Source organism: Dendrobium catenatum, unplaced genomic scaffold (genome assembly GCF_001605985.2).
Source record: "Dendrobium catenatum unplaced genomic scaffold, ASM160598v2 fragScaff_scaffold_1067, whole genome shotgun sequence".
NCBI lineage: Eukaryota > Viridiplantae > Streptophyta > Magnoliopsida > Asparagales > Orchidaceae > Dendrobium > Dendrobium catenatum.
Genome location: NW_021319529.1, coordinates 438,009 through 460,531, shown reverse-complemented (window position 1 = coordinate 460,531; position 22,523 = coordinate 438,009). Strand labels below are relative to the sequence as shown.

Here is a 22,523-nt window from a genome sequence, read left to right as displayed (position 1 = left end):
AGACGTATCTGATACAACACGCCTTCATAAATAGATGTATTGATGCAACATAGTGTCAGAGGAATGATTTTAGTCCCACATCAAAAGATGAAAATTATGTGTTAATTGAAAATTACATTATTATTATTAAAGCATTAATAACTAATTATGTTCTTTTTAATTAAAACAAATAAATATTACTTGAAGAAGCTTGATTAACAACTCTTATTCTTTTAGTTAAAAAAGGATAAACTATAAAGAGCTTTTAACAAATAGTACATCAATATTGTTGAAGTAAAATGAGAGGCCAAAGCAAGTACCCCAATTCAAACTTTATTGAAATATAGAGCATCTTTTCATTGTTCCTTGCACAAAGAACAAAAAATATGCAATCATTTTCCTTTGCTTTCTTTCTCATGTACATAAAGCAATAATTTTTTTGCTTCATCAATTAAGGCTTCATTTGAGACGGCTTCATTACCACTTAAAATAACTTTTTAATACAAAAACCTTAATTTTTTACTAAAAAGCTGCTTTAAGTAGTAATAAAATTGTCTCGAACAAAATCTCATATCCCAGTTTTTAATTGTCTGAGATGCCCAATCTTAGCCACCATGGATTTCATGATATAGAAGCTCAACAAAGCAGTGCATCAATTTTCTTCTAAATCATCCATCCATCCCTTGTACCTCCAAAGCAAAGCTTCTGCAAGTTCAGCTTCAGTAAGAACAAACTTGTTATAAAAAGCAGCTCCTCTAATATATCAACTTCATATCAGATTCCTTCATTTGCTGAATAAATTCTGACACTACTCTTGAGACCATCGATGTCTTCTTAACCAAAATCCACGCACAAATCCATGCTCGCTCGAACTCCCCGACCCCAACCCTCCCACCCTTTGCCAAAAAAGCCTGCTTCCACCTGTTCTTAATGGACCTGAGCTTGAATACCGTCGAAATGAACCAGAAGCATCTCCTGCAAAGCTCGAAGATGGACCGAATACATCTAATTCATTTCTCTCTCTAGCTGTTCCATGACACAGCTCAACACTTATTCCACTCTCCACATCTCTTACTGACATTTCATCCTGACTGTAGCTTACTGATTGCCTATACTCATCACTCTCATTGTACACTAATTTTAATGCCTGAACTACCTCACTCATTAATGGTCTGTGCGATACTTCAGGCTGAACACACATAGAAGCAATGGCTAATACTTTAGCCACACTGTTCTGAGGATAATTAGCACCAAGAACTGGATCGATAATTGCTTGCAATCCTTCAATGTTTGTGAGAAGAGAACGAGTCCAAGCAACCAGATTCTCATGTCCAGGAGGCTGTGACATGTCAATAGGTTTCCTCCCAGTAAGAAGCTCAAGAAGAACAACACCATAGCTGTACACATCACTCTTGACAAGAAGATGCCCAGTCATTGCATACTCAGGGTCCACATAGCTGAGAAAAAAAGAAGAACTCAATCATTTTAGGATGCCATTAACCATCATATACTGCAATTTGTGAAGGCTGAAAGATAGTGATTAAGTTTGGATAGTTTTGTACCCGAAAGTTCCCATTACTCGCGTCGAAATGTGCTCTTTTCCTTCATCCAAAGCGGACCTGGCGAGCCCGAAATCCGACACTCTGGGAGTAAAATCATGTTCTAATAAGATGTTGCTAGATTTGAAATCACGATGAATGACACAAGGGCTTGAATCTTCATGAAGATAGGCTAGGCCTCGAGCCGCCCCTAGCGCAATCTTTACTCGAGCATTCCAGTCAAGTGGAGCAGTTTCCTTGTCAACACCTGGGAAGAACACATCAAATACAGCCATAGAAATATGGATCTAGTTACGTTTACAACAACAACATCAAGCCTTTGTCCAACTACGTGGGGTCAGCTACATGAATCTTTTTCGTCATTGTGTCATGTTAAAAGTCAAATTCTCATTTAAATCTAATAAAGAAAGATCATTTCTAATATTTTTTAACCAAGTCTTTTTAGGTCTACCTCCATCTTTTTTAACATAAGTCAAAATCTAATACCTCTAGTTGAGGTCCTCTACTTTCCTGACAGGGTCACCCTAAGACCTCCGTTTAATGTGGCCAAACCATCTAAGGCATCTCTCTCTAATCTTATCTTCCATTCGAGCTACTCCAACATTTTCACTTATATGCTCATTTCATATCCTATCTCTAAGAGTAAAGCCACTCATTCACCTAAGCATCCTCATCTCTGCAACAATACCTTAGTATTTGGCTTCTCTTTTAATGGATCCAGTTACGTTTAAGTGATATAAATCAGTACAGGAGGCACTGGCCAATGTGAGGTATATGAGGGTCCTCATATACAAGAAAGGCAAATAAAAGATACAATGTTTCTGAATTCTTACCATGTAGATGCGATTCCACACTGCCATTAGGAATGAGTTCATAGACAAGGCAACGTACATTTTCGTCGGTGCAAATGCCGATCAACTTGACCAAATTCCTGTGATGCAAACGGCTAAGCATCTCAACTTCAGCCAAGAATTCTCTCTCACCTTGCCTATCAACTCTCTTGAGAACCTTTACAGCCACCATTGTTCCATCTTCAAGAGTTCCTTGGTATACTCGACCAAAACCACCTTCTCCAATAACTCTTGAATCATCAAATCTGTTTGTGGTTCTTTCCATATCAGCCAGTGTGAATGTCTTGGCTGAGCCATTATATGTTGACATGCTGGAGCTTAAGGAGGCTGATGTTGAACTTGGTCCAATTCTAACATTCATAGGAACGCCTATTTTTGTAAAATTGAAAAGTAGAATATTTAGAATATAGATGTTTAAAGCGAAAAAAGAAGAAGTTGTGCTAGTGATTTTGTTAAAACTTGAAATAGGATTTTCATATGAAAAATATAACAAAAGAAATGATAATGCAATTCTGGTGATAACAAGCCTATTTTAAGGCACAAACACCGAGCAATCGATGCTTACTCTTAGATGGAATTGTAGTAATTCCTCTAAACAAATTATTAGGGAATAGAATCAAGGTCTACAATTGCTTTCTCCACACCCATAATGTATGACAATAATAAATAAAACTACCAAGTGATATGCAGTCACTTTTTATTTTAAATATATCCTAAGCTATGCTCTTAAGACAGGTGGGCGGTGAGAGCGGTAGAGAGAGAGAGAGAGAGAGAGAGAGAGAGAGAGAGTATAAGGGAGGAGATTTTTGTGACAAGGAATACAGAAAATCGGTTGAGTATTTCTTTTCAACATTTATGTAGTATTTATACAAACGATCCTAAGAGAATAAACATATAAAATCATAGAATAAAAGTTGTAAAATAATCATAATAGTCTATGAATTGGTAAATGGGAAGAATAATAATTGCAAAATAAATACAATAGTCCTTGGATTGATGAATAGGTAGTAGGGATTCCATGAATCAATGAGATGACACCAAAACTGAAAGAAAGAGGGTGAAAATTTTGTTGAGAGTGAAGCTCAACTAGCAGAATTTATGCTGGCACTTTACATTATAGTATTCATATTATCCAAAAAGCACTAGGACAGGAGGAAAAATACTGTTTAAGGTGGCATGCAAGGTAAGAAGTATCTAGATGCTTAGGCAGTGAATGGAGTCAAGTATTGTCTAAGGCTTAGTTTGGGACGACTTTCTTGCTGCTTCTTAAAGAAGCTTTTTAATACAAAAATTTAAATTTTTATACTAAAAAACTGCTTTAAGAAGTGGTAAGAAAGCCGTCCCAAACGAAGCCTAAATGCTTCTTGGTGCCTTCGGAAGAAAATGTTGTGATGCTTTGTCTATAATATTATCTTACAAAACAAAATGATTGAGCTCAATTAAAAATGAGTTCAGAGGCATCAATTCCTCAGCCTCCTAATAAAACTTATGTAGATATATATTACCAAAAATGAGTATCCTCATTACAAACCACCCGTTTGGAAATACTCTGCAATATATGAGTTCTTTGCATTCCTTCATGGTGCTGGAGTAGATACTAATAAAAAATACAAACATTCAACAAATTTTGATGATGAGGTACCTGATGATTTTGCAATTGGAAGTTGTGAAGATTGAAAATTTTGTGGAAGCAGACCTGTTAGGTCCCTATTTCTTAACAACAGAAGCCATGCAGCGCCAAAGATTAAAACCAAGGCTATCAATGAAGTCATAGCAATAATAGCTATCACGCTGGCACCCAGATTTTTCTTTTTCCTTCTTAAATCAACTGCAAGAGGATGAATCGCTCTTCCATTATTGTTACTAGCATATGCTTCCCCATTAAGATATGCTGATGTAGGTGGTGATGGGGGAAGGCCTGCATAAATCCATAAAATTTAACTTAGGGGATAAAATTTAACACGGATAAGTGCCCCCCCTCTTGGCGTATCATTACACTATCGCTTACGCTCTTCCATTATTGTTACCCTCAAAAATTGCATACGAGTTCTTTTGGAGGCTTGCAGGTATTGTGGGTTGTAATTTCTTGCCTATCCTAATCCCTGCTATTTATGTTGGGAAGTTACAAATGCATTCAAGGCTTTGATTCTCATGGTTCAGCCTATTTTGACTATAAATGGAGAATCTAGGGAATTTCAAATTGCATCTGGAATTAATTTAAACCTAAATTAAATTGATACTAATCCAATCATATCAACTAGTCAAGTGATATAGAGTCTATAAATAACTGTTCTAAGGCACGTAATTAAGAACTTTGGCATGAATAACATACTCTTTCAAGTTTTCAATCTTGTGAATGTAAGATGAGTGCTTCCTTGGAAATCAACAATTTAATTTGTGAAAATTAAATTACAACTGCTTGCTGATTTTATGTGGTTCCTAATGCTCACTGAATTTCTCAGATCATTTTGATCATTTCATTATTAATTGGGTTTTAATTTACTATTTCCTGTTTCTATTTAGAGAAAGCATGTGATTGAATCACTTGTTGGCTTGAAATATGTGAATAATCAATTTTCGTTCAATTTAATAATAGTACACATCAAATTGATTGCATTCAAAAATTCAAATCATTCAGCATCATTAGATTCAGAAATATGATGATAACTATAAAGTGCTGGCATCAGAAGAAAACTGAATTTGTTAGGATTGCATTGGGCCAGATTTGTTAGTTTGATTAGTTTGGGATTGTTTTCTTATTGCTTCTTAGAACAAATTTTAGTAAAAAAATAAAATTTTTGCATTAGAAAAATGCTTTAAGAAACAGTAAGAAAGCCGTCTGGTTATACCACATATTCAAGTTAAAGTGTGATGCTGTGATTCTAAGAAACTAGTTCAACAAAAGAAGTCCACTAACCTGGATAGCTAACATATAATACAACATAGTCTCCGAAATATGAGGCTTGTATTGAAACTTGGTTTTTCCAGAACTTCTCAAAGGTTATAAAAACTGTTGTGTTGTCAAAGGATTTTCCAAGTGGAACCAGATCGATAAGCACATCTGTCTTCTCAGGATCTTCAATTGCAGAATTTGCTCCCATAATGCGTACATGACTTCGCTTCATAGAAACTCCAGTAGCAATTTCTTTTGCAAATTCAGAAACCAAGGGAAAGAATATGTACAAAGCAACACCAAGGCGCAGGCCAACTTTAATTGGTAATACACACTTACAAGGTGATCCAGGACATGGATTTGTAAATGGTGATTGGCATACAACAGGGCCACAGTCTGCAATTAAGTGAATGATACCAAAAACAATCAAGCATTTCAAGACAACAATGCATTGAGGAATGCTACTAACATAACGGACAATAGAAAGTACCTGAATTAGGAGGAGGAGGGGGTAATGACCGTTTAGGTTGCAGTGGTGGGGACGACGACTTGCCTCCAAAAGTTGCAGAAGGAGAAGCTTTTGGAGGATGAATTTGCCCTATTAAGGGAAAAGATCAAGTCTGTAACAAAACAAATTCAATAGTAGAAAATGTGGATAGAAAAGAAGAAAAGCAAATGAACTTACATGTTATATAACTTGTGGGACTGGCTGATGATGGCAAAGGAGCAGCAGATATTTCACTATTTGATGAAGTTGGAGCCTGGATTGGAGGGGCATTAGGGCCTGCAATGAGGAAAAAAGGTTATTACGTAGTGCCACTTATCACGTTCTTCATATTTTTTTTCTAATTGTTTTAGCACCTTGAGGAGATGGTGAAGGAGCATGATGCCTTCTGTTCCTCTTTGAAGTCTCGATTGGAGGGTGCAAAGGAGCTGTACTGATCTTTGGGCCTTCCACATAAGGTGGGGAAGCATAATTCTTTGTCTTATTATTTGAAATCTCAACAGGAGAAGGGGAAGGAGCTAGATTGATCATAGCACCTCCAATATAAGGTGAAGGAGCATAACTTCTCTTATGTTTTGGAGTCAGCATGGGAGCATGTGGGGCAGATGGGTTGATCTCAAAACCATTAAAATTAGCTGGAGGAACTAAATGCCTTCTCTTATTCTTTGGAATTTCTATTGAAGAATTGAGAGTAGCAGAGATCACATGGTGGTCAGCTTCATAGGGTTGAGGAGCATGGCGTTTTCCTTTATTAGGATGGGGGCCATAATTCTCTCTCTTCTTAGAATTTTGTGCAGGAGCACTTAAAAGAGCTGGTAAATCAGAATAACCCAACAAAAGAAAAAAATAAAATTAGTTATCAAGACTTTAAAGCTAGGACATATTCAGTAATGAATAGTGATGATGATAATTCAGAAATATAATCCAACCAGAAGGTTGCGATGATGGCGGATGCAGAAAAAATGGGGATGAAACAGTGCTTCCTTCAATTCTGTCAATTTTTTTCTCAGTAGGTGAAATTGCTGGTGCAGGCTTTGGTCTGTGAATTTTTCTTCTTTCTGGAGAATGGGGAGGTGAGTTTGAAGGAGCATGTGCAGTGTTTGCTTCATTTTGTGGATGTGAAATGTGTGAGGATGATCCTAAAGGAAATATTCTTCAGCGAATGAGTACCTTAAACAAACCATTTCAGCATTTTTTGAAAAGGAGCATAAGCAGAGTACCTTTGAAGTGTGAATAGTTTTTGGGAGACAAATGGCTTGATGTTTCTGTTGGAGTTGCAGCCATTGAGGACATTGGCAGACCTGTATCAACAATATGGTATTAATTGATGAAGGGCATATCCAAGTACATGAGGCTACTCTAAAATGCAAGGGTTTGTGCCTTTGTGGAGGTATTGATGTATACAATCTTAACAGGGCATTGCTAAGAACCTGTTTCAGGATTCAAACCCATGAACTCAACACAATAGAGGCAACTTAATCATTGATCTAAGGCTTCATTTGGAACGGCTTTCTTTATGCTTCTTAAAGCAGCTTTTTAGTGAAAAAAATAAAACTTTCCTACTAAAAAGCTGCTTTAAGCAGCAGTAAGAAAGCAGTTCCAAACGAAGCCTAAACCTGCCATCTATCAACTGACCAAGAGTATTCATAAATTAATTGAAGAATAGAGGCGAGAGATGCTCACTGTTGAAGCCTTTTGCAAGTGATGGAGAAGACATTGATGGATGTATTCCTTCAGAATCCGGCTGAACATTTTGAATCTTTCTTTGAGATGGAGCTGGTGACAGACAAGAAATGAGAAATCAGATGTACATAAAATTCAGAGTTAATGGATTCTTAAGTTACCTGCTTGTCATCTGTGTACCTGGGGCATGTTGCAATGTGAATGGAGAACCATTTAGGGATGTTGAACCAATATCACCTCCCTCTCTGATTTGTGTTGCTGGAGGGTTATCATGTGCAGAAGATAGGTTGTTCTCTACATGATAAAAGCAAGCCTGATATGAGTAAAACACAGGACTTCATAAGAGTTTTGATTGACATTATCTACCTGTGACATGATGAACATCTGGTGCTTGATATCCTTCAAGATTTCTTTCTCTTTGCAAATTATGCTCCTCCATAGTTGAGAATAAAATTGTACGAGATACTTGGACTGAATTTCTGATGGTAAGGGATTTACCAGTACTGCGAAGAAGATATGGTTGCTGACCATCAGGTAAGAGAGATACTGGAACTGGTGATATATGCACATTTATAGACCTGTCCAAGGAAGCACTGGGTTGCACTGATGGTACTATTTCCTCAACGATATGGGACTCAAAATTGGGCTTTGAAGGTGATATTAATGGAGGATGAGCCACTGATTCTGGAAATAAACAAAAATTTCAAGTAGCCATGGATTTTAAAGTTGTTGAGAGATAAGAAAAAATTATGAAAATACAGAGAGCGAAAAAAGTCAAAAAACCAAAAAGGTGATCAACACATAAGAAAATAGACAAGAATTTCATACAAGTTCACCCAATTGATGGCTATAACCTTTTCTTACGTTACAGATTTTATTGTTGAATGTAGAGAATTACAACCTTAATTTATGAGATACAAATATAACATGGTACCCCCTTCCTATAAGGAAAAAATTTGGGCAGCCAAAATATTATGAGATTCCCGAGATACCATTAATGAAATAATCTTAAATATCTGATACCTTTCAAGGGCTCCATCCCCAAACCCTCAAGAGTGAGCTTCCTGCCTCCTTTTCCAAACGCAACAATAAACCTACCACGAAAGTCGACCATGACTAAAGGCTATGTTATGTGTTTTCTTTGAAGGATAAAAATTAATCATCACTACATAGCATAAAAATGATTTGATTTTTATCATATTTCCTCTTCATTATCTCTGGACATTTTCATTGTACTTAATTTACATTCTTAATAGAAGTGACCAAAGGCTCATAAATGTTCATAGACTCTTTCACTCACTTCGCAGCAGCTCACAAAAAAATCCAAGATATACAATGGATTCATATTTTCTCCCAGAAAGTAAAAATGTCATTATCTTCTTCATAAAAAGTATAATAAAAGAGAAGCCTTTCGACAAAAACAATTGAAGAATCCACAAAAAGAAGAGAAGTAGTTTGCCGAGCTAAACTAGAAAAAGGTCAAAATGTAAATTAGAATGCTTTTCAATTAATACATGGAGATCAACAATTATTAACCCTTCGACAAATCAACATAAATAATAATGGATCAAAGAATAGCAATTCCCATCATCTTGAAAGGATAATGATGGTTAATAAAATGAAACATAGTTAAACTCTAAGATGGCCCATAAAAATAATACACCAATTCTATTTTTCATTACTACAATAGAAGCTCTATTTGGATTTTCATGAAGCAAATCGAAAGTAAAACACCCGAACTACCGAAGCAAAGGACAATCCAAGAAGGCAATAATAAGAGTGTCATGTGGTATAGACAAAGCTAACTTCATTAAAAATAATAGAACAAGATATAATTTTAAATTGATTCTTGAAAGACATCTCATAATTTAGTTGAAGTCAAATTCTCATTCATATAGAAATTCTTTGATATTGCATATTCAAGGAAAATAAACTAGCAAATCCAATCATGAATTGCTCTTCTATTAATGTTGAGAAATACTTATCAACTTCATACCAACCTAAATTATAAATCATCTATTTAGTCTTCATAAACAAGCTAGCTTAATATTAAAAAAAAAAGATAAAAATAATGAATGTCATAAACAAATTATGGCTTTATTTGGGACGACTTTCTTATTGGTTCTTAAAGCAGCTTTTTAATATAAAAATTTTTGAACTAAAAAGTTGCTTTAAGAAGCAGTAAGAAAGCCGCCCCAAATGAAGCCTAAATAACTGAGAGTAAACACATCATAAAAAAGCAGATCACTAACGAATGCACTATATACTAAAATCTTAATAGTTTTTAAAATCATTAAAACTAAACAGAAGATAAAAAAATAACCTTTTAAAGGCAAAACTTCTGGTAAAATAGATTCTAAATTTAGAATCATATTGGTAAATATTCATATCTACAAACTTAATGATTACAAAAATCATAACCAAGAAAAGAGGCAATATCTAAGGTTAGTTATGCTACTATTTCCTTCAAATAATTTGCATCCTTTATGAATCATCAACACATAGATATACATAGATATTGAGTAGGAAGAAGCAGCTGAGCATATCAAAACCTAAGAAAATTATCTCACCACACAATTATTTAAGAATGCTAGAATACAGTATCTATTGAAGAACAATGAAAAGTACATAGCTCCAACCACATCAAAGGGATATTTCCTTTTAAAATATGCGATTTTACAAATAAGAACATGAAAAAAGCTTTCTTGGAGCACTAATTTCTTACCTCTGGATTCAAAAATGACCAACAGAAAAATCAGAACGCCGAGAACAGAGCCAGCAAGGTTCCCTTCCATCCAACCCATCATATATCGCCGGAAAAACCCTAGCTTTAAGGCCCACGCAGACCCAAGCGCAACTTAGCCAAACCAAAACAGCACAAAACTAACACAACTAATCAGGAATAATCTACTGTGGCTGCCGTAGGAGAAAAGGCCAAGCAGGCTAATGAAAGTAAAACGAGATCCTTCATCAGAAACCAACAACATGAGAAAGAGAGCACCCAGTGGCCAAAAAAAAAACCCTTTTGAGCTCAAATTGCTATCAAAAGTTACTATTTTTAACCAGAATAATCAAAGGGGTCTCGAATAGAAAGCTAAAAGGATATCATAAGCTTCAGATAGAGATGAAATAATCAGAGAGAAGCAAGAGAATATATTTCTATGGCGAAAAATGGGAGCTTTAAACAAGAACTAACACGAAAATAGAGCTCGGCGGTAGATAAAAAGGGTAAATGGAGGGGGGTTAACTCAGCAGAGAACCAGGAGGAGACCAGAAACCGCTACTGAGCAGAACTTGCAATAAAGGATTTGAAAGTTACAATTGCAGCCACCATAATGACAACGAACAGTCAAATGGATCATAAATGGGACGATTAAAGGAGATTACAAGCGCTTAAATGAAGCTTTTAGGCTTTTAGCTCCTCTTCAACGGGAGAGAGAGATAAATAAATAGATTTCATATTGATTCTAGAATTTTAAGCAGGTTTGGATTTTGCTTTCCGTTGTAATTTCAGGCCGTGAGCCATCTATTATTGGTGCTCCGAATCAGATTTGATCAAATTCAAAAAATTTGAATTCAGTCGGATTTAAATTTGACGTAAATTTGAATTATATTTTGAGTAGAGCTGAAATGAATTGATTATGTGGGCACTCAAATTTATTATTGCATACATTTTATATATTATTTTCTATCTAATTTGGATTTGATTTAACACAAGTAATTCTAATTTAAAAATACATGAAAATTATAAAATTTAAAATTTTCAAAATTATTTAATTTTATAAAAAAATATATAAATATGAAAAACATAGAACTAACATCCAATTGGTTGAGTGAGTGACACTATGCTTGAAGTTTTTTTTCTTGAAATAAAAAATAATAATTTATGAGTGGTTTTAGATCCAAATTTGTTCATAGATGATGCTTGACCTTAGTTGCAAACCGACTCTGCTAGTGCGTGATCTGAAACTAAAAATATGTATGAGAATGAAGAGATGGGGAATGCTAGAGGAAAGCTATAAAATAAGTGCTCATAAGCTCAATTAGTCCAATAAGAATATCTAAAAAAAATCTGAGAAATATAATCCTTAAAATGCTCCTCTTCACCCCCTTATTTAAAGGGATCTAATGTAATATGCAAGTTACAGGTTGCAAAAAAAAAAAGAGGAATCTAATGGCTATAGGAAATGTTACACAAAAAAGTAAAAAGTACAACACTATATAAACCCCCCCCAGACATGTGTCGTCTCTTGATTGGCTAAAGGGAGGGAGAGAGGTGCATAGCTTTGATGATTTATCTCTCGCAAGCTTAGTAGTGACGAGTATACCAAGGGTGAGCTCCATAGTGCGGCTGAGCTTGCTAGTGTTGAGTAGGAGTAAACAAATTTTGAAGCGTGTTTTGAGCAAGTGGTGCTTGATGACTGAGTGATGTCTAGGAGTAGTTTGCAATTTATAACGAGCCTTGGATTGCTTAGAAGAGAAGGAAAATGAGCTAAGGTTATGGAGAAGATGAACATAGTGGTTGGATGGTTACAACATAGCAAGCTGAGAGGGCCCTCAGAGTAGGTGATTACTGTAGTTGGACTTGGACGTGTGAGGATGATGACACTCACCCTAGGTGGGGAAACTTGCTGCCATGGCTGCTCACTTCCAAGAGGTTAGTGATAAGTTACTTGGCCAACAAGGTCCTCCATTCCTCCTGAGAGAGGTGAACATCCTTCATAAGCTTGGGGGAGTGAGGCCTAATGTTTTTGGGCCAGTTCCTCTATGAGACTTATTAAATGTGAGTTATTTATTTATAACTCGATGACTACTTACTAAATACTTGTAAAGGCATTTACGAGTATACAAGTAGAATCATAATAACATAAATTTGTTTTGAATTTACTAAAAATTTGAGTGATAAAATTTGAATAATATTATAACCCTAAACTAAGAAACTTTACATTTTTGGGGCTAGGGGCCAGACGCGGAACTACGTGGGTAGCAGAGGGGGCAACTGCCCCCTCTAAAAAAAATTATTATAAGAGAGAGGCATTTAAGTTATTTCCCCCCCTAAGACTCTTATTTTTCCCTCATTTTTTCCCTAATCCCATATAATTACACATTCACACTCAGTTGCTCATACAGCCACTCTTCTTCGTGTGCGGCAGAAAGTTCCTCTCCCGATCTCAGTGTGGTGCCCTGACGTTAGCCTTCCAAAGGCATAGTGTCCATCGCCGATGCCGTGTCTCTCTTTAGCTTCTATGGTGAGTTTCATATTTATTTTCCATTGATCTATTTTCTGCTCTCTTTTTCCACTTTTCGCATACAAGGCTATAGCTATGATAGATTATCAGTTCTGATATAGTGATATAAATATCCCCCGTTAGTTACTGTTCAACATTTTTTCTTTCTTGCTTTTAGGCAAGCAAAGAGAACCTGCCTTTGTTATTCCGTTTGGAAAATTCAATTAAAACATCCTTCATATATACTTGATGTCTTTATAAACTACATCTTAGATCCACCGTCTATGGTTTATTAAATTTCCTTACAAAGGTTATATGCACCAACATGTTTTCTATTTTTGAATGAAGAATGCTCGTAAAATATTTAGTTTAAACTGTTGCTTGGAGATCTTCAGATGTTTTGCATGTGTTTGCTAAAATGTAAACAATATACAATATGTATTATGGACTGATCCTAATGAAGGATGGGAAGTTTATGGTTGCTCTTGTTGTAATTTTAAGAACTAGAGGGACTCCTTTTTAAAATTGAAGTGAAAACTATTTGCTTACACTTCAAGAGCACTCTTTATTTTTTCTCCTATGTCTATTTATGATAAATATTAAAATGTTGATTTCCTTATCATTCCTTTAATAATAAATGAATTTTTAATTTTAGTTCTTGGTAATATCATGTGGTTAAATTTATTATAACTCTTACTTTCGTTATGTTAATATGTTTGCAACAATCTATTTGTTTGGTGTGATTGAATTCAATAATGTATACTTAATTTTCAATTAGGTCCTAAATACCTTTCTAGAACTTAATAGATGGAACTCTATTTAAAAAGGAAAGAACGTGTAGAGATCAACTTGATCGATCTTTCGGCTGATTCTAGACTCCAACCTTCAATACAGAGTATGATATGGACAAAATTCAAAAAACTTATCTTTTGATTGGACCCCATCAACCGAGAAGTCATCAATTCCCCTAAACATTAATTAGAAATATTGCATGCATGTTTAACCCTAAATGATTTACAATGTACAAAAAGACATTATTTTTTATATTTAATGCTACCTATTCAAGCCCCAATAACAAGTTAAGAAGGGCTGCTGTTATATCTCCACCAGCTTGAGTACTGCTGTCTTGACCTGAGAGAGACTTGGGAGAGGGGGAGAGAGAGAGAGAGAGAGAGAGAGAGAGAGAGAGAGAGAGAGAGAGGAACTTGTGAGGGGGAGTTTGTGAGAGGGTTTACAAAGGTTGCTCCAAGCAAGGTTCCAAGTCATCGTCTCCGTTCTTCGTCCTTCGTCCTTGGGAGGTCTACTTTAGCAAAAGGTCTGGGTTCTCTACCCGCTTTAGGAGGAAGCAAAAGGAGTAGGTTCTTTGCTGCACCGAGGTTGGTGAAAAGGAGTCTGTTGTAAAGGCTTCTCCGCCTAGCTGAGGGAGCTAGCAGAGACACTTAGTTAATCCAATACTCGGAGGGTGCCTCTGAGGAGTGGACGTAGGTCAAGGATGAAAGTTCGTTAAGATGTTAAGCCCTATAGAACCGGCCCAAGGCTAACAAGAGGGGGGTGAATTGGTATTTAAAAATTTTTAGGCAAAGCACGAATACAAACCAAATCACCACAAATAAATACGGAAGAAAATAAATGCGGAAGCAGTAAAAACAAGAACACAAGGGTTTATAGTGGTTTGGTCAACTCGACCTACGTTCACTCCCCGGAGGCGCCCTCCGAGTATTGCACTACAATCGTGACTCTCCTTTAGCCCCTACAGCTAAGCGGAGAAGCCCTCACAAAAACACCTCCTTTTTGCCATACTTGGCAAGGCAGAGAACCCAACTCCTTTTGCTTCCTCCTGAAGCAAGCAGAGAACCTCGATCACTTGCTTGGAACTTACCTCTCTTCAACCCTTCCAAGCGACAAGAACTCTAGGAGAAGAAAGATGGAAACAAGCTTGGAGCACCCTTAGATCCCATCCAAAGCTCCCCCTCACAAGACTCCTCTCTCTCTCCTTTAGGTTTTTCTCAAGTCAGAACAGCAGCAAGGAAATGTTCAATAAATGCTGAATAAAGCTCTTAATAGAAAGCTTTAAGGAGGCTCATTAATTGCAAGTTGCCGACTATATCATCCTAAGGACCATATTGACATCGTATTGGCCGCGATCATACAAACCCATGATCGGCCATTGGGCATCGTCCCTGAGACAACTGGAATGGATTGAAATGTGCTTGATCTCGTCCAGTACGATATCACCGACGTCAGGCCCGATCAGTTAAATCAAGAGGAAAATCGTCCAGAGCATCGCCCTGAATTTGTACTGGCCGATATTAATCGTCCAGAAATAATAAGGGTTTTTGAATAGATCGTCCTGGCCGATCTCGATCGTCCAGGACGATGGATCGTGATCAATCATCCTTAAATTACTTCATTGATTTTTTGATATAATTAACGGCATAATTTGTGATATTTGCCAGGCCGATAAGAGATGGTCCTGACCGATTTTCCAAAAATATACAGAATACTTAAATTATTTATGGCGGTAATTTTCTTCTTTTTTGATCCTATGTCCTGAACCGATCACGTAATCTCCAGCGATTTGCTAATTGACGGCTTGCCTTAATTAAGAACCTGATTAGATTTTCTGTTTTAAAGCCAGATCTCCAAGGACGATGTAAATATCGTCACTGCCGATTTGAGTAAAAACAGAAATTCTAAGTCTCTTCAAGTGGTGTGTAGGGTTACTTTGCATTAGTCACACCAAAGATTACAATTGACTCAAGAGGGAAAAAATAAAATTACAGACTAACTCAACCCTAATCTACCCCATCTTGAGCTGATTCTAATTTTCGTCTGATCTTTGGGTCCTGAAACTATTTGGATTATCGTTTCTTGGGCATGATGAGTCATCCAAGTCAATGAATCAAGGAAACTATTTGGAGCTTCTTGATTTTCTTGCTAATCATAATGATGAAATTAAATTGGTTATATCTATATATGTAAGCTTTAACATAAAATTAACTTCACCAAAAATTCAGAAAGAAATTTATTCTGCTATTAATGCTAAAACTGTCACATATTATAAAAGTTATTGAAGACTCTTATTTTTCAATTATAGTCGATGAATATAGAGATGTTTCTACAAAAGAATAATTTGCTATTATTGTGAGACATGTTGGGGCAAGTCATTGAAAGATTTATATACATTACACATGTAGCTTCAACTCATGCGATGACTCTGAAGACAACCATTGAAAGTATACTTGCGAAACACTCATTGAGCATTCATAGAATTCGTGGTCAGGATTACGATGGGGCATCCAATATGCAAGAAAAATTTAATGATTTGAAGACACTTATTCTCCATGATAATCCTCAAGTGTTTTATGTTCATTATTTTCCCATCAACTTCAACTATGCTTGGTAGCAATACCAAAGAATCATTGGCAAGTGAAACATCTATTTGAGTTTGCTTCTAAAATTATAAATACTATTGGGGCTTCTTATAAGAGATCGGATGCTCTAAAAAATATTCACCATGATAAAATACATTCACATATTCAAGCGGGCAATCTCCTAAGCTGTTAAAGTTTAAATCAAGAGACTAATTTAGAAAGATATGATGATACTCGATGTAGTTCACATTACTATTCTTTAATTAGTCTCATGAGAAGGCATTCTTTTGTAATTGAGGTGCTTGAGATTTTTAAAGAAGAAAGGGTACATGATCAATATTCAGTTGAAGCAGGTGTTCTGATTGATATAATGAAATACTTTGATTTTATTTTTATAATGCATTTAATAATTGATATCTTATGAATTACACATGAGTTATCACAATCATTATAAATGAAAGATCAAAACATAGAAATGTAATGAAATTGGTGAAAATATTTAAAAAATGACTACATATTTTGAGGGAGAATGAATGGACTGCTTTACTAGAGAAAGTATCACATTTTTGTGGTGTTTTTGAAGTTTAAGTTTCAAATATGAATGATACATACAAAACGTATCGTTGATCAATACGAAGAGGTGAAGAAGTATTTAACTTACATCATTATCGTGTTGAGCTATTTTATATTGTGATTGATATACAACTTTAAGGGTTAAATTATCATTTATTTGAATCTAGTACTGGGTTACTTCTTTGTATGACATGCTTAAATCAAATTGATTCCTTCAATGCTTATGATGAGAGAAAATTTATACATATAACAGAATTATATCTAAGTAATTTTTCTACCATTAATTTTGTGACTCTTAAAAGCCTATTGTCAACTTATATCATTGATATACATACCGATGAAGAGTTCTCTTCTCTAAACAGTATTGTTGATCTTGCAAAGTAAATTATTAAGGTTAAAAAGGATCTTATGTATTCTCTAGTTTATAAAATTATCACTTTAGCATTAACTTTATTAGTTACCACTGCTACAATTGAAAGAGCATTTTCTATAATGAGGATTATCAAACATCGATTGCATAGTAAGATGAATGATGATTGTCTTAATGATTGTCTGGTACCATTCATTGATAAAGATGTGTTTGATTTGATTTCAAATGAGGTTGTGATGCAACATTATTAAAAAATATAAAATATATTAATAAGCTTGTAATAATTTTTAATTTCTTTATTATAATAATACAAGATTTTGTTTTGAATTATATCATCATTTTTTTAAAAAAATTTAGCTATCTATATGAAAATTTTGTGCCCCCCCCCCGAAAAAAAAAAATTGAAAGGCTAGTTCCACCCCTATTAAGGGCCTCACAAATAATGATTTCTTATAAAAATTTAGGCATCAATTAAAATTAATGAAGAGGAGCCACAAAACATGCATGCCTTAGCTTTGCATATGAAGCAATAAGGTCCACTATAATTCGATTTCTATAAAAGTATTTGTTCTACGTTACATGAATATTTCTTTATCTTTTATTTGTATGGATAATAGATTTTTAGAATAATCTATCAATAATAATAACAATAATTCACACTTCATAAAAAATTAATTTGATAAGGCAGAAATTTATATTCATATTTGAGTTGGAAATTTTTTTTAATTCAATTTCCCTTATTTTAGTAAATTTATAATCAAATTGAATGTCTCAATGAAACAAATCAATCGACGCCAAAAGTGATTATATTCAACTCTAAATGAGGCTAAATTAAACACTTAAAGTATAAAAATAAAGTTTAAAATATTAATTATGAAACCAAACAATCTTCAAATCATGCATGCTTATAATCAAATTGAGCATCACGATGAGACAAATCGTAAGATCCTGAAATTGATTAATTTTGACATCTAAGGCAATTAAGTACTAAAAAGAATAATATATGACTAAGAGAATCAATATAGGCATCAAATGGAGTATTTTGGATTTTTGTTATATTTATGGAGTACGTCACTATCAAAAACTATGAATATACCATCACTCTTTATATCTCTATAAGGTGGGGGATTTAAGAGAGCTCAAAAGCTTGAAGAATGACAGAGTTCCATTGACCAAAACCTAGTGCCGCCCTTTGACTACTATCGTCGGGCCATAGTCATTGCTAGACCTCCAACTATTATAGTGTGAATGCAGTCCTTTGATTGCTATCACCGAATAATGGCTCTCCAACCAGTATCGTCCAACAAATGTCCTTTGACCATTGTCACCCATTATAGTCCAACTACCTTAGCTTAACAACACTTATTTGACCTAAGGGTGTCAAATTTTGACCAGGGCCAAAACCAAACTCGGACATGACTTGAAAAATTTCATATTCAAGTCAACCCATTTTCCATATAGGTCAGGTTTGTTGACCTGGAAGCCCAAAATCAACCTGAAATGACTCAGATACCCTACATTGCTCCCGCGTCCTCGTGCGCGCATAACGCATGCACTTGCTGCCGCCGTCCTGCTTTCTTACGTCAGCATAGGCACAGACACAAGGCCAGTGCCCGGGCCCAGTACCGCGCACTCGCTCCCACACTACATCATGCCTGTGCTCGTGCCCTCGAATTAGCAAAGACTGCACCCGAACTACTTGCGTTTGGAAGAAAATCGGGTTAGCGGGTCAGATCGGGTCAACTGGGTAACACAGCAACTCGGGTTCAGGGCAGAAATTTTGACACACTTACTAAATCGGGTCAGGTTAGGATCAACTCGTTTGGACTCGGGTCAATTCCAAGTTCGACTAGAACTTAAACTTAAAACCGATTTTGACACCCCTAATTTGACCATCATCATGTACTCATGGTCCTCTAATCATCGTGTAATGTCACCTAACCATAGTCTCCCGACCTTTATGGACTAACATCAGTCCTTCCATTATCGTGGATTGACTATGGTCCTTGGACCATGAATGCTTGAATACAATCTCCCAACTACTTTCGCTTGAGTACGATTTTCTGACTATCGTTGTCAGGCTATAATTTTCTAACACCCATCGCCTAACTTTGGTCCTCCAATCAGCCTCGTCAATCTATGCACTCCTAATCATTGTCACATGATTACTGTTCTCCAACCATCGTCATTCGACTATGGTCATCTAACGAAGTTGCTCAACTACAATCTTCTAATCATATTCACTCGATTATGATTTTCTAACCACCATCACCCCAATAAAGTCTCTCAACCATTGTAGCCAAACTATACTGATACTCAATAACTTTATTGCACATCATCACCAACTATGTCAACGCAGAGCATCACCTATAAGACCAATGCAAATCATCGGCTTCACAACCAATACTTATTAACTTCATCAACAAAACATTGATGCATTCCATCGTCTACAAGGCTGATGTTCGAGATTGGCACCAAAACTCCTGACATCAACATCAAGATTTATGATGAATATTTAGTTTTTGGCCATCAAAAAACAATAAAATTTTCTTTGAAGATAGCTCTAATGACATCAGGCTCTTTCAACTTAAAATCCATTTTACACAATTACTTTAACCTTTTAAAACATATTTTATTATTAAAATATTTTACTTTATGTAATCATCATTTTAATAATGAACTAAGTTATGCAACAACTCATCTCTCTATATCAACATATCATAATTTTATTCTATATTATAAAATTAATACACGACATTAGCATCAAATAAATTTCAAAGCCACCACTTTTATAATAATCTCTTCTTAGCCATTACTGACTTTCTAAAGAAAAACAAAATGCTGCCTCAGAAGTATTCGGCTTAATTTATTTTATCTGATAATATTTAATAAGCCTTTTTAATAAATTTTATCTGACAATAACATTTTGAAATTAGAGCTGTCTTTGACAATCATGCGAAGACTGATGTTGACTTATTTAATGCTACGCGGCTGAAATTTTTGACAAAATAATTAGAATTATATAATTGAGCCAATAAAATAGGAAGAAGATGAGTATGTTATACACATTAAGCAATCTATCTAATGGTTCATATTTGAGCTCTTTTATTATTGGCTTCTTTATAATTGGTTCGGGTTTGATTCGAGATTTTCTATTTGTATTCAAGTTTAGCTCATTTAGAATGATAGGTGTTTATGTTTGATTTGTGTTTGGTTCATATTCGATTCGTTGTTTCGTACTTATCAAGCTTAAAACAAACGAGTCTTATCGAGTCTACTAACGAACAATTATTTAGATCGTGAACCTGATTAGCGAGTTTTCTTAAGCTATCAAAAGTGTCCGCTAGTGTTTTTGAGCTATCCACGAGCTCGTTCATGAACAAATGAGATTATAAAATGATTCTTCTAATAAATAAACTTGTGCATGAACATTTTAAACAAACAATCTAAGAAACATGAAAAAATAAATATTGTTCGTGAACAAATTCATTTTATTGAAAGAGTAGTATAAAAAATATTTTTTTTATATAAAAAAAATTATTATAATAAAGCTAAAAATTGTATAAAAATATACCAAATAAAGTTTTATAACAATATTTGATCAATTCTTAACAAGCTTATTTACAAGCTTGGTATTACATATTAATCAAGCTTCTTAATGAGCTTTATATCGAGCATTTTATCAAGCTTGTTCATGAAACAAAATGAGATGAACACATAATTGTTTAAATTTGTTTATTTAACAGTAAGAAATTTTAAAAATTGTTCAAATTTGCTTTATTATTTAAACAAATGATTATGAACGAACTGTAATTCAACTGAGTCATGAGTAGCTTACTGAACGCTCAATACATTTATAGCCCTACCTCCAGTGCCCTACCATTCTTGACCTAGATAACGAAAACCTTCTCCCACGGATCAGCTCCCACCCTTGTGCTTCATGATCTACATCTGCTTTGGAAGCCAGTTCAAGCCCGAGCCGACAGTGACAATTGCAATCATGATGAGACTAGAGGCTAGCGAAGCTAGATTCGTCTGAGTGATGGGGATAGCAGGCGGTTGTCGCTACCTTCGACCCTTCATCATACTTTGCAGGAGAAACACGATACTGAAAGTGATGGTGATGAGAGTGGTTGTTGGTGATGTTCGAAAGGATGGAGGTGTTCATGATATTATGATTATGATCACATGATGTAAAATATATCAAAAATATTATAATACATATTTTTCCCTTGATGACAATCCATCTCAAAAAAATTACATCAACGCCATCACAAACTAACTCGGCCAATCCAATTCAGTCGAGTTACATTAATTAATAAGTTAAGATAATCTCTTTGTTTGTTTAGGGTTAAGACTCTTACGTGAAAGAGTTGTGCTCTCTTTATTTCATTACTCTTTGCAATATTTTTTCTAGCTAATATGACTTTTTATTTATTTATTTATTTTCTATAAATTGAAACAATATATAATAATCAAACTGAAATAGACATTTAAGCCTCATGGCTTGTTTTTAAACCACACATTTTGAGCCAACTAATCTTCCATATATCCATCAAATTGCCACTTTCTCTTATTAAAACATATTAATCACATGTTATTATACAAAAAGTTAGCATTTCACGTGATGCATAAACTAATCAACAGATGATTAATGTTTTGTTTGGGATGGCTTTTTTAGTGCTTTTTAAAAATAATTTTTTAGTACAAAAGCTTTTTTAATTAAAATTTTTTTTGACTAAAAAATTATTTTAAAAAGCAATAAGAAAGCTATCCCAAATGAAACCTAAATTGAGATAGTTTGAAAAATCTGTTTAGTCATTTATATGTTTGACCTAATTTCAATCCGCATTCAATAACAAGTGATATTAGAGTTAAACATTTAGGGATAAACAATTGATTCATATAGTTTGTGGCTCTCAAGTCTTCACACTTACTTTTTAGCTCCCGTCCCTTAAGGCTTTTTTTCCCTCTGCTAGGGTTTCGTTGCTACGCTTCGTCGGGATTCTCCCCGCCCCGTTGGGGATTCCCCGTCGGTTGCTTTCCTGGAGTCCAGGGAAGTCTCTTCTTCTTTGTATCTTAATGGTTTTGGTGTTTGCTCGATTTTTTACTCTTTTTCTCTCTAGCGGTGCCGGTATGGCTCTGAATAAGTTGCGAGACCCCGATTTTTTAGGGGGTGTTTCTCATTCTTGTTTGTTTTTAGAAGTGCTTGCTGGTTCTTCTACTTCTTCCTAATTTCTAGATCTTTGGACCTCTACTTTTCGGGGTTTGCCTTCGCTTTGGATTTCCGACCAGGAAATCAAGGCTTTGGCTCCCCCTTTTCAATTTTCTTTAGTTGGTTATTTTCCTACTAAGAGGCCATCTCTGGACACCATTTAGAAAATTTTTTTTAACCTAAAGCTAAATGGCGAGGTCTCTGCTACAATGCTAGATCATTCTCACATACTGATCAAATTAGCAAATGACCTAGACTATTGTAGAGTTTTCTGCCATAGATCTTATATGGTT

At 35.1% G+C, this 22,523-nt stretch overlaps 2 protein-coding genes across 3 annotated transcripts; both read right to left on the bottom strand.

Annotated features, from left to right (window-relative positions):
- Positions 1–265: 265 nt before the first annotated feature.
- LOC110102781 (receptor-like serine/threonine-protein kinase ALE2) lies at positions 266–6,596 on the bottom strand. Of its 2 annotated transcripts, XM_028698335.1 has the most exons (8): positions 6,144–6,596; positions 5,968–6,066; positions 5,773–5,880; positions 5,307–5,678; positions 4,032–4,307; positions 2,372–2,758; positions 1,542–1,785; positions 266–1,436 (listed from the first exon to the last, which is right to left on the bottom strand). In XM_028698335.1, exons 1-8 carry the CDS (start codon positions 6,373–6,375, stop codon positions 788–790), a joined length of 2,367 nt encoding a protein of 788 aa, XP_028554168.1. In that variant the 5' UTR covers positions 6,376–6,596; the 3' UTR covers positions 266–787. The 2 variants fall into 2 exon arrangements, with proteins under 2 accessions (XP_028554168.1, XP_028554169.1); XM_028698336.1 differs by lacking the exon at positions 4,032–4,307.
- Positions 6,597–6,660: 64 nt separating this feature from the next.
- Positions 6,661–10,945, bottom strand: LOC114580517. The gene is made up of 7 exons (XM_028698344.1): positions 10,196–10,945; positions 8,049–8,154; positions 7,837–7,973; positions 7,651–7,764; positions 7,471–7,563; positions 7,008–7,088; positions 6,661–6,926 (listed from the first exon to the last, which is right to left on the bottom strand). The coding sequence occupies exons 1-7, from the start codon at positions 10,275–10,277 to the stop codon at positions 6,661–6,663; spliced, it is 879 nt and encodes a 292-aa protein (XP_028554177.1). The 5' UTR covers positions 10,278–10,945.
- Positions 10,946–22,523: the final 11,578 nt, after the last annotated feature.

Excerpts from the sequence above, each read along its gene's own strand:
- LOC114580517 (XM_028698344.1), bottom strand. The coding sequence starts at position 10,277 with ATGATGGGTTGGATGGAAGGGAACCTTGCTGGCTCTGTTCTCGGCGTT. Across the intron at positions 7,564-7,650 it reads CACATTGCAACATGCCCCAG|CTCCATCTCAAAGAAAGATT; the intron begins GTACACAGATGA and ends GTCTGTCACCAG. Across the intron at positions 7,089-7,470 it reads ACTTGCAAAAGGCTTCAACA|GTCTGCCAATGTCCTCAATG; the intron begins GTGAGCATCTCT and ends TTGTTGATACAG.
- LOC110102781 (XM_028698335.1), bottom strand. The coding sequence starts at position 6,375 with ATGCTGACTCCAAAACATAAGAGAAGTTATGCTCCTTCACCTTATATT. Across the intron at positions 4,308-5,306 it reads ATTATATGTTAGCTATCCAG|GCCTTCCCCCATCACCACCT; the intron begins GTTAGTGGACTT and ends GGATTTATGCAG. Across the intron at positions 1,437-1,541 it reads CGAGTAATGGGAACTTTCGG|CTATGTGGACCCTGAGTATG; the intron begins GTACAAAACTAT and ends TTTTTTTCTCAG.